The sequence below is a fragment of the Lottia gigantea genome, assembly GCF_000327385.1.
Source record: "Lottia gigantea unplaced genomic scaffold LOTGIsca_86, whole genome shotgun sequence".
In the NCBI taxonomy this organism is placed as follows: domain Eukaryota; kingdom Metazoa; phylum Mollusca; class Gastropoda; family Lottiidae; genus Lottia; species Lottia gigantea.
In genome coordinates, this window is record NW_008710834.1 from 920,043 (window position 1) to 932,740 (window position 12,698).

General features: G+C 33.1%; 2 protein-coding genes across 2 annotated transcripts; one reads left to right on the forward strand and one right to left on the reverse strand.

Annotated features, from left to right (window-relative positions):
* Window positions 1–1,657: 1,657 nt before the first annotated feature.
* On the forward strand, window positions 1,658–3,853 carry LOTGIDRAFT_169519 (hypothetical protein; the record flags this gene model as incomplete). The annotated part of the gene is made up of 3 exons (XM_009067802.1): window positions 1,658–1,754; window positions 2,028–2,053; window positions 2,495–3,853. 3 exons carry the CDS (start codon window positions 1,658–1,660, stop codon window positions 3,851–3,853), a joined length of 1,482 nt encoding a protein of 493 aa, XP_009066050.1.
* A 623-nt stretch (window positions 3,854–4,476) lies between these two features.
* On the reverse strand, window positions 4,477–6,243 carry LOTGIDRAFT_133751 (hypothetical protein; the record flags this gene model as incomplete). Its single annotated transcript, XM_009067803.1, has 3 exons — window positions 4,477–4,623; window positions 5,406–5,593; window positions 6,111–6,243. The coding sequence occupies 3 exons, from the start codon at window positions 6,241–6,243 to the stop codon at window positions 4,477–4,479; spliced, it is 468 nt and encodes a 155-aa protein (XP_009066051.1).
* Between the last annotated feature and the right edge of the window lie 6,455 nt (window positions 6,244–12,698).

The following is a 12,698-nucleotide window of genomic DNA, read 5'->3' on the forward strand; positions in this document are numbered from 1 at the left end:
TCCATACGCGGAATATGATAAGGAGATAAGGTATATTGTATAATATGTGTGTNTAGTACAGTATTTTTATTACTCTTTCATATATTTAATAATCATATATATGAGGTTATTTTGTATGTATATTCAGTATTTAGTATTATAATCAACACTTCAGATATAACATTTCAGATATAAAGTTGTTATTATAAACACGATAAAGATAAAGTTTATTTTGTATGTATATTCAGTATTTACTATTATTGTTAACACTTCAGATATAACATTTCAGATATAACATTGTTATTATAAACACAATAAGATAAAGTTTATTTTGTATGTGGGTTCAGTATTTACTATTATTGTTAACACTTCAGATATAACATTTCAGATATAACATTGTTATTATAAACACAATAAGATAAAGTTTATTTTGTATGTGGGTTCAGTATTTACTATTATTGTTAACACTTCAGATATAACATTTCAGATATAACATTGTTATTATAAACACGATAAGATAAAGTTTATTTTGTATGTGGGTTCAGTATTTACTATTATTGTTAACACTTCAGATATAACATTTCAGATATAACATTATTATTATAAACACGATAAGATAAAGTTTATTTTGTATGTGGGTTCAGTATTTACTATTATTGTTAACACTTCAGATATAACATTTCAGATATGAAATTATTATTATAAACACAATAAGATAAAGTTTATTTTGTATGTGGGTTCAGTATTTAGTATTATTGTTAACACTTCAGATATAACATTTCAGATATAACATTGTTATTATAAACACAATAAGATAAAGTTTATTTTGTATGTAGGTTCAGTATTTACTATTATTGTTAACACTTCAGATATAACATTTCAGATATAAATTGTTATTATAAACACAATAAGATAAAGTTTATTTTGTATGTATATTCAGTATTTACTATTATTGTTAACACTTCAGATATAACATTTCAGATATAACATTGTTATTATAAACACAATAAGATAAAGTTTATTTTGTATGTGGGTTCAGTATTTACTATTATTGTTAACACTTCAGATATAACATTTCAGATATGAAATTGTCATTATAAACACAATAAGATAAAGTTTATTTTGTATGTGGGTTCAGTATTTACTATTATTGTTAACACTTCAGATATAACATTTCAGATATGAAATTGTTATTATAAACACAATAAGATAAAGTTTATTTTGTATGTATATTCAGTATTTACTATTATTGTTAACACTTCAGATATAACATTTCAGATATAACATTGTTATTATAAACACAATAAGATAAAGTTTATTTTGTATGTGGGTTCAGTATTTACTATTATTGTTAACACTTCAGATATAACATTTCAGATATAACATTGTTATTATAAACACAATAAGATAAAGTTTATTTTGTATGTGGGTTCAGTATTTACTATTATTGTTAACACTTCAGATATAACATTTCAGATATGAAATTGTTATTATAAACAATAAAGATAAAGTTTATTTTTTATGTGTATTCAGTATTTAGTGATTAGGGTGATTGAAGAGTAACAAGTTACTATTCAATATAAGGCCCTGGCACAGTTATTTAGTGTTTGTATGTTCAGTATTTATTATTATTTTCAACACTTCATTATGTCTATTTCAGATATTTAAATATTACAAAATGATCAGAAATAAAGTTATTTTGTATATGTGTTCAGTATTTATTGGTATTGAAGTTATTTTATTGGTTGAACAACAATTGATAATGATACAACGTGGTAAGTGCTTGATTCAACACATCATTTGCAAAAAAAAAAAAAAAAAAAAAAAAAAAAAAAAAAACCACAAACCTCAAAATCTTCATTAAAATGGATAACGTTCCTAAATTGCCAAATCATTCATTGAATCGGGAGGGCAGAAAAAGACTGAATATCTCCATACAATTCTCGTATATTAATTGAAGGGTCTTTGCATTTGGATAATATGATTCATTTCCAGTTTTAATTCCAATAAAAACTCAATTCCAATCCTTTATCTTGTATTCATTGTAGATGCTGTTCAAGGCTCAATTGTTAAAGTAAGCTTGAAATCAAGAAATGAGTATATAATTTATGATTAAAAATTCTCTATATAAAATTAATTTTGACTATAGAAATTGCATTGTTCTCTGTGGCTTTCAATATCCTTATTAGATTTTTGAGAATGTGGCCTCTGTCTACATGGACGCAAGAGTGAAAATAGATAAGTAACTCTTGGTATTCCATACTTCTTTCTTTAGTTGTCCATGGAATGTAAGTATTTTGTGATATCCTATGTCTCTTTCGCAATTAATCAAAAAAGAACAAGATTAAAGGGACAGATGCGCTAATCTAATCGTACCTTAGTCTCAGCAATGAAAATTGTTTTATCTAAGCCAATAGTGTTCACAGCTAACAGTTGATATTTGATCCATCAAATCCTTGGAACATAGTACGTACCCTTATAATGTCTAAACGGGCCCTTTTTAAATCTTTTCCAGCAACAAACAACTCCTGTCGTGGGCACCAATGGAAATTTAAGTATGCTAAGAAAGACAACTCTTACCATTCCAAAATATTTTGTACCAGAGACTCTTGTGGCGAAAAGCATTCAGCAATTGAAAAGGGAAAATATCACTATGCTTTCGAGACCAACTATGAAATATCCCTGGGCCAGTGAAAGACTAACAGATTTTGGAAAGAAGATTACTGAAAGACAAAAAAAGGGTATAGATACCGAAAATCTGCATACTATGCATTTAAAACGACCACACTTTTCAAAAAGTGCAAGAGCAAAGCGAAGATTGGATCGAATACAGCATTATTGTGAAGTGAACAATGTAGAGGGGAAAGTTGAAAGAGTAATTGTAAATCCACAGAAAACAGTTTCTTATTGCATATCTCACAAAGTCGCTTCGACACATTGGTTACGGGTATTTAGGTATTTATGGAACGACACCTCTACAGGGAGTGTTTCAAGTCCGTCAAAAATATCCAAGATTGAGGCTCACTTTTCTCGAACATCTAAAATTAAAGAGTTTTCGTTTATAGAACCGAAGGCAAAGGATTTCATCCTGAATACTTCACGGTTTATGTTCGTTAGAGAACCGTACATCCGTTTGTGGTCTGTGTTCATTGATAAGTTTGTGTTAGCAGATAATTATTTTTGGTCGTATCATGGTCCCCAGATTGCTAAAGTGAATGACTTAAAAGTTCTACCAGCAAGACGGCCGTGTTATCATTTCAGTTTTAATCACTTTATAAATTATGTGATATCATCCTCAAAAAGCTACAACACCATGGACGACCATATGAAACCAATTTCTAGATTGTGCAACCCGTGTTTGCTGAAACCAGATTTTGTGGGAAAAGTGGAAACAATGAAGAATGACAATGAAGAGGTATTAAGAGTGCTTGATGTAAATTGGGAAGGTGATAAAGATTCGGTTATCAGTGATCGAATCTATGACGAAATGAAAACCGTTATAGATTTCAACTATTATATCGTACATACCCTCAAATTATTAACAGCGTGCTTAAATACAGTAAGCGTGGGAGAAAGAATATTGAGTGCTTTCGTATTAAATGGATATATACCAGAAAGTGCCGATAAGCAGCTTCGCGAAAATATGCCGTCAACGAAAGAAAAACTTTTGAACATGATGTGGAAAGCATACCAATCTTCAAATAGAACACATAAAAGCGTCAATGAACAAAGGAATCGGCTGAGGAGAAAGGCCTTTCAACTCATTCCTTTAGATTCCCTCCATGAACTTCAGCGCATCTATTATGATGATTTCAATTTGTTTGATTATCGCCTTGATCCGCCTGAAATATTTTACAATAAATCCGTTTCTTAAGATAGGTATTGTTGAAATAGGATTTAGTTCATTCAGTGCGACATGAGTACGTTGATTCAGGAGCAAAATAGTAACAAACGGCTTTACCTGGGCATTCAATTTAGCACCATCATGCTATACATCGTGTTTTGCATAAGAGGCAGCGAGATCAGAATCTGATACATCTGATATATTTGGTTTTTCTCATTGCGAACTGTGAATTGATCATTCACAGTGTATTGTTCATCGCCACTTTTTTCTGCACATAACAGTAATTAGTGTTGCTGAATTTTCATTTGGCCTTTGCTTTCTTAATATCGATTATGTATTGTTTTTACAACCACTTTCACCTACAAGATAGTTGTGATTTTGTTAACCTCTCCATCTAAAATTCTGATGTAGAGCTTTACAGAGCTTTACATATTAAGACACGGGCTCAATTCCTCGGATCTTTACTTTTCATTCCATCTAATTCCCGTTTTTTTTTTTTTTTTATATAACAATCTAGTGATTATCATGTACAAGTATTTCGTCATTATGTGAACAATTCACACTAACAACTTGTCACGTGTGGTGTAAATACCAATAAATACAATACTGTACAAAAAACTGGTACCATTGTAAAAATGTGATCATTATTTATATTATAACTCAATTTCACCAACATACATTGCCACTAAAAGTATAATGAAAAATCCTAGAACAAGACCAATAGTTTGAAATAATGATATAAAAAATGGACTGGAATGCTTTTCGATGGCCAGTTCAGCTGCCATGCTCATTTCTGGAAGCTGTAATGAAAAATAAAAAAAAAACAGATTTTTTTGTGAATAAGTGAATTTACTATTTTCAAATAACTAAATCAGCCAATTAAAGAAACGGGTTCACCTTTTTTCTTGGATTGATTTGGGTCTTGAATAAATTTAAGTAGTCTTCAGAAGTAGGCCTACTAGAACAACCATCACATTATTCCTTCAAAAATACTTCAAAAAATTTTATTTCTATATATGTCTTTTCTATATATGGCAAAATGTCAAGAAAAGACGACTCGTCTTTTTAAAAGTCAAACGTAGATAACTCTGGACACACGAGGAGGTGAAGGCTCTAATTTCGACTTCGAGCTGAGAACACTTTTCCTTGACTAAAACATTCCCGTTTCTGAGACTAAAGTATATGTCTGTAATTGTCTGTGGTATTCACCATCAGATAATTGTACATCAGACCTGGTACTTTTCTGTTGATATTATATTTTTAGTTTTCTGTATATAAATCAAAATTGCTGGCGCATTCGTAGAATACATCTTTCGATCTATATGAAAACAGATCGAATGGAATTGAGCTTTGAAATGAATCGTGTGATATATTCTACTCAGACGCCCTAGAAGCCCTGAAAAAGGCTGGGTCATAGTCAGGAAGTTTTGGACTAGAGTACAGTATGTAAACACCATAGCGATTACCAGTTGCGAAAAATGAAAGTTGCATGAGAATTGCGTTCAAAACTCATGACCACTATTCTTATTCGCAACTGCTGGTCGCTATTTTGTGAGGGTTACTTGAAATACAATATAATTACCATGTCTACAAGAGCTACATATAAAAATATTCCAGCCGCAAAGGCAAATATCCATTGATTAGCGGTGGTTGTTTCCCCTAGTATAATACCAACAGCCACACCAAAAAAACAAAATATTGCCGCTATTGAATTGTATAATAAAGCTCTTTTAATAGAGAGACCAGCATGTAGCAACATAGCGATATCCCCTGAAAAAATACAACACATCAATATGTAAAGGCGTAGCAATTATTCGGACAAAAATCATGGTAGGTAGCTTACTCTCTTTGTAGACGATCGAGGCAAAATAGTAAAAAGCAATTTGGCTATCTGTATTTCTTTTGATTTGTATGCATTACGAAAACTAGCAATGTTTAAGCTAACCTTTGTTGTTCTTAAAATTTAACAGCAAGATACCCTTCTGATTAAACTTTCAGATAAGTTAACGGGTACATTTTGGTCTACATTTTTCATTAATTTGAACATCTCAACTAATTAAAAACCCCGACTGCTCTTTAAATTAAGATTCTCTACTGCCGAAATGATGATCAAATAGTTTAATGACGGAATAAATACTGAAGATGTAACCATATCAGCTTTAAGTTATTTGTAATTATGGACCAGAATATCCCATTCTGAAGCATGATACAGCTCTATGAACTGAAAGTGGAATATAATTTAATAATCACTATATCTCTACTTATATTTCTATTAGCAGAATCATACCTATTTCATGAGCGATTTCCTCACAAATCATGGACAAACCAACAGTCATTCCAGTCAGTAGATTATCTGAGAAGGCTGCACCTACTGACAAACCATCAACAAACTTGTGTAGACCATCACCAACTACTATCATATAGGCTACCGATGAAACTGATGGTTGACTCCCGTCCTCTAGTAGTGGAAGGGCATGAATGTGACCATGGTCATTTTGTGTTGGGGTACTCTGCCCGGATTCTTCACCACTGTCTCCTGATGATGAAATCAGTGTGTCCTCACTCACTATTATTGCTACTGATTTCTTTTTCTGAAACACGTATAGCAATTATGTGTTAATGCCACATCTAGGAAGACTTAGTAGTAGCACAAAAAGGACACGCACCAGAGTTGCGTTTTGCATTAGCCAATGCTTTTATGAATACATTTCGTTTGATGAAGGCTTCTTGAACATTCGTCAGTTTGATGACACGACCAGTCAATCAATTTCCTCTTCTCTCAAAGGCGCTGGGATTTTGTCACATTGGATTTGAGAGGGTGAGAATTAGATTAGGCCCTAATTGAAGTGGCTATATCAAAATTAAATGCTATTAAAAAACGGAACGAAAGATTGGTCTTAAGAACGTCTAGGCGATATTTTTATGTCATTCCCTTCAACGTGCATCACTGAAATGGAATAGCAGTGTAAAATATCCGACGGTACCATCTCTACCTATGTAGCTGCAATCTCACCAATGAGAAAACGCTGATGAACCTAAACCACCAAGACTCCGGGTTCTTGTCAGAAAAAAAAAACAGATGGTTCATTTGATGAACTTTTTCATACTTTCACATTTTAGCTCTTAAATTTTTTCGTAAGTATTCTGAAAATATTATTTCATATTGTAATTACTGGACTATCCTCCTGTAATATTTTTAACATGCTGTACCCGAAGTTAAATTCCCTAATGTACATAACACATATAAATATTATATATTTGTTTATTAATATCACTAAGATCATCCACATTTATATTTCATCAAGAACTGTCCATTACATTACACGTTTAAGATATATGGGAAACAACTCCCTTATATTTGAAATTTGAAGTTACTATAATTTGTTTTATAAAACTCTTAACCTCTTTACTAGCAGTTATTCAGGTTTGAAGAGAGAAAGTGTCCAACATCATATGTCATAATCGATTATCGTTTTCATTGTAGTAATAATATATCCAGCCCCGTCGCCAGGAATGAATTGGTGCTGGGTGCTGTAGTCAGATAAATGGAAGAAGTAACGCCCACAGAATTCATTTATGACAATTTTGAAGGGTGTCAAGAACGTATCAACAACTATATTTTTTGGTTTTTTTCTGTATCCATTGTAATAACTAGTGGAGCTAATTTAGGGGGGGGGGGGGGAGCTTACCTGTCTACGTTTCGCCAGAAATCTAATCATTCGCTCTGATAAAAAGAAAAACAGCAGAGCACCACATGCAGTTGACATTTTGGCTATGTATGTTTCATTAAGTTCTTCATACGCCACGAGATCTAGTGCCTTAAAAACATAATCATGAAGAAATATTGCTCAACAGATTTCTGCAAAAATTGCCTCAAAGATTCAAACAGGGTTCTCATGGGTCATAGAAAACCTAGATAATCAGGGAAATCATAATAAACCCTTAATTAGCTGTTGTAAGTCTTGAAATTCTTAATATTTCTATTGTTTACATTTGGAAATTGAAACATAGTTATCTCCCTTGATCTAAGCAAGATAATTCTGACCTATATCTATCAAAACATTGTAAATTCTGTCAGAATACCCCTCTTAGAGTATGTTATGAATTTCTTACCTAAATCAAGAAAGTTTTTAATTGATACAGATATTCCTATGTGTAAAAACAAACTTATATTAAAAAAAACCCAATAACCTTCCGTGAACTGTGTTTGACCTAAGTTATTGTATTTGTTTCTTCCCAGAATTACCTCCCTTAAAGTTGAAACCAAATGAAGTTGCGCAACAGATTTAAATACAATTTTATTCAAACGAGAGGACCTAGGCTACTGGGGTGATGAAATTTTATACCACAAAATGGCAGTCCGGAATTGATTCAAAAAGATCCATTATTTTACATAAAAATTTGTGATGGTATATGATTAAATTCTGGAGAAGTCAGGGGAAATTTGTTCAGATAACTTGTATTAATCCCGAAGATAAGTCAAGATAACCTGTTTAAACCCTGAAGATAAGTCAAAGATATGCATATCAGAAAGGAAGGGTCCATGGATTCTACTCTCTGATAACAAAAGATCACATAATTTTTTATTTAGCAAATCTATTTCCTTAACATTGTTTCTACACTCTGCAGTGCAAAATTTGAAAATCACCAAAGCCACCTTCAGGGCGGCAGATTAATGCTCAATAAAATTTAATGTTTACCTCTGGTATTAGAACCAATAATGCCGTAGCAGTAAGAGTTCCCACTGCCATAGCAACCAAAAACATCAGAACCTGGTCAAATAACTTCACTCCCATAAACGGTGCTAAAAACGCCCCAAGATTAGAAATGATGAATATAAGTATAGCAAAACCAATTCCATATCCCCACACTGCAAATAGAAATACGTAAGTTGTTATAGAAATGTAACAGAAAAAATGCCTCATTCACCTTAAATATACAAAAAAAAATGAATTGCGTTTGAGCAGAATGGTTCGTGATCCATTGATAATTCTCTGAACATTGCAGAAACCTAGGATTGTACTGAATTTTCATTAAGAAAGGAGTATTTGCCTCCGACCACATAACAGATAATAACAGAACTATATACAGGAAAAGTTTTTAAATGTCCCAAGAAAAGACGAGCCGACAATGTAACTTTCAAACGCAGACAATTGTGAATAAAAGATGTATAAGAAGGCTAGAATTTCCACGGTGAACTGTAACACAATTAGTGGTTAGCTTAGCTAAAGAAATATGGATGTCAATCGTATTCAGAATTAGATGCTATGTACATATGTCTAATACATACGACACGATACAACTGTGCAATGTTCAAAGACAAAATACGTCTTTTATACGTCTAATTCATAATGAAAATGTTAAATTACATAAAACCACAGACACAATGGTGCGTGGATTGCGTATGTTGAAACTTATACACGTTGACAAAATGTGTTCGATTCTCTTACCTACACCCAAGGCTGGCCTGTCACCACGTCTCGCATGACTAGGTTCTGTTATATTTCTACATTGTTGAAGATTGACAATTATGGAAGGCATTATTTTCTCCAAAACTAGTGTTGTAATTTCGGAATTCATCTCATGCATATTGAAGAGCTCGATTGCTGTCAGACACTTGGAAAATCAAAATAATTAAAGTAGGTTGGATAAGAACAAATCAATTAATCCCGTTATGCCTGTCTTCTAGACACCCGATATCACTCTTCATTATAAAATATGATATGAAGTTTTACGACCCACTGTTCTGCTCATTTTTTGTAAGTTCCTATTTATTAAAAAGCAAAGATTTTGCCACCTCGCATGAACTTTATCGCGGTTATATGTTGAAATTGAGGGTACCATAATCAGCCACATACTGTCCAAATCACTTAAGAAGACGGACGTGATGTTGCACCGCCATTCACATTCATAGATATATATTTTGAAGTTGAAACATTGCTGAATTCTTACCGAAATGTTTTGTTCATGAGCATCATAATCCGGCTTTATTTCCTGATGAACATTCAGTGCGTTTCGAGATTCATGAACCATTTGTGAGGAATGACCAATACAACTCAAGTCATGGTACAACCTCAGAAATTGTTTTTCATTTAGATATCCATCGTCACTACAATACAATATGATGTACTTTTTTGTGAAACATGATCAATTTTTTAAAATCTACATTTAAACCTATGGTTACATAATAGGCTACGCAAGAGGTACTTCGGATAGCATTAATGTCACCAGGTCAAAGTTGAAAAGGTTGCAAGATTATTCGTCGCATGATGTAACCGACAGAAAATAAATAAAAAATATTTTTTAAGATGTATTTTAGCAATTCGGATTGAAAACAGTATTACCAGTATTTGGCATAATCAAGAGAAGAGAATGCTGATTTTTAGCGAAAAGCTGTGCTATTATTATTGTGAGATGTTTTTTTTGTAAAGTTGGAAACAGAATTACCTGTATTGGTTGATAATTAAAGAAATAGATTGCTGATTAGAACTAGAAAATCCAATGTAGGCAACAGCTAGTATAAGAACCATAACCGCTTTAGAACGTTTCATCTTCTCGCCGACCTGGAATCGAATGAAACCGACATGATCCTAAATGCAAGGTATAAACTTAAACTAAAAGTTCCTTGTTTTGCTCTTCATCCCATTTCTAAAAACAAACCGATTTCTCGTACAAAGCCTCTAACAAGGTTGACAATTATATGCTTCTGTCTAGAAAACCCAGACTCGAGCTTACCATACTTTTTGGCTCTTTCAGAACTCTTTATCTGAGGTTCGACTAGGTGCAATCTAATTAAATTAGATTACATTTTCGTTTCCTTATATTTGTGTTCGGCCTCCATTGCCCACGTACTGTTGACGTTCATTTCAACCCATCACTGCGCGACATGCAGAATCCGTGTTTTATTAACGACTTCCTAGGCTGGTAGATGAGCTGGGGAAAAAATTCCCACAGAAATGATTTTCGTTTTATTTCAAAGTTCATGCCTTGTAGACGTCCCAGAAAAAAGTCACAAGGAATCCGGCTTGGGAAAAAGAATTTATGAAGGATTGAAATCCATAAATTCTCTCCTAGGGACTAAAAAATCAGAATCTTCATATTAACTTTTGACATGGAAAAATAATACTCAAAGAGATGATTTTTGTTTTATTTGAAATAACATGCCTAGTAGACTTCTCAGAAAAAAGTCTCAAGGAGTCCCATTCTGGAATTGTTTTTAATAAGAATTCAAGAAGACGGATGTATGACAGGTTTTTCACAATGCATATATTTCTTGCTATGTAAGGTATCAAATCATATGTTTTCCGGGTCACGAAGCCCAATCCAACTATTGTTTATCACATAGCAGTGATGGGGATTAGATGGCGAGACAATCTATTCGGAATGCGAGGTTTTTCAGAACCAATCAATTCAACGGTCGACCCTCATGGTGCTCCTTCGATTTGCCCTCGACCACCAAAACTGGTGTATGCCAGGCCATATTTATGTGGCATTCTTGACGCATCGATGTCGGTCATCAGAGGACAAAACAATCCTCAATCCATCTTCCAACTCCTCTGGAGAGCGTCTGGTGCATCATTATCGAAAATTTACCACTGCCGCATCTGCACGATCACGAAGTGGTAATTTGCAGCTCTTCAGAGTTCGTCTTCTGGATCTGTCCTTTTAGCACTATGAACCACCGAGTGGTATTTCGCGAATAGTTAAATGGGCAAGGTTTCTGCCTCAATACTAAATGCTAAAGATTCTTTGTTCCACTTTGCCAACCTTATCAATCAAGGCGCTTTTCATCAATATTATGTCCACGTGTTTCTGGAAAGCTACCTATATAATATGGCGTGTTTCACTGCCACTTATCACATTTGGTAAACAAAAACCCTGTGTAAAGTACGTCCGTGTATGAAAAACTATAGCCCGATTGGGCTCAGTGACCCGGAAAATGAAATCATGCCTTACATGGTATAGCGAGAAATATATGCATTGAGAATAACATGTCATACAGGGTCCTTTTCAATTTTGAATTCCTATTAAAAAAATATCCATTCATTTGGGACTTTTTTCTGGGAAGCCTACTAAGCAGGTCAAAACTTAATATAAAGATTCTGATTTTTCAGTCCAAAGTAGTGAATTCATGGATTTCAATCCTTCATAAAATTTTTCCCCAAGCGGAATTTTTGTGGTATTAGGCATGTACTTTCAAATAAAATGAAAATCATTTGTTTGGAAATTATCTTTTCAGGTCCAAAGTTGTTTTGATTTTGCAGTCAATAGGAGTTAATTCATGGATTTCAATCCGCCATAAAAATTTTTTTTCCCATGGCCAGATTCTTTGGGCCTTTTTTCTTGGCGTCTACTAGGCATGTAATTTCAAATAAAACGAAAATCATTTCTTTGGGAATTTTTTTCCCAAGTCTTGAAAAATGCGACTTCTCGTATAAGACTAACCCTCAAATGAACCCTTTCACTATACAAAATCCAAACAAATCGCAACAACTTAATCATGGTATATTTAATGTATGTAAATTATGACCATCGTGAAAGTTGGCATGCCTCTAGATATAACGTTAACGTGGTTGATCATAATTTTATCTTGCAATTCACAGGCTTCAAATTATTTTTGTCAGGTCAGTTTGATGATAAACGAGAAGGCTTAAAATGAAAATGAACCTTAGCTACCATTAATGAGCAACCGGAATGAGACACTATTGAAACCTGTCAATTTTTACATGGATAAGAAATTAAATCGTAATGGATCTGTCTTCAATATATTCCTTGGCCTAACCTAGTAGTGATCTTTAACTGAATATTTATACTCCTTTACAGCTTGGTGGACAGACTGAAAATAATTTTGGTACCCCTTTGGAAATATTAAAAC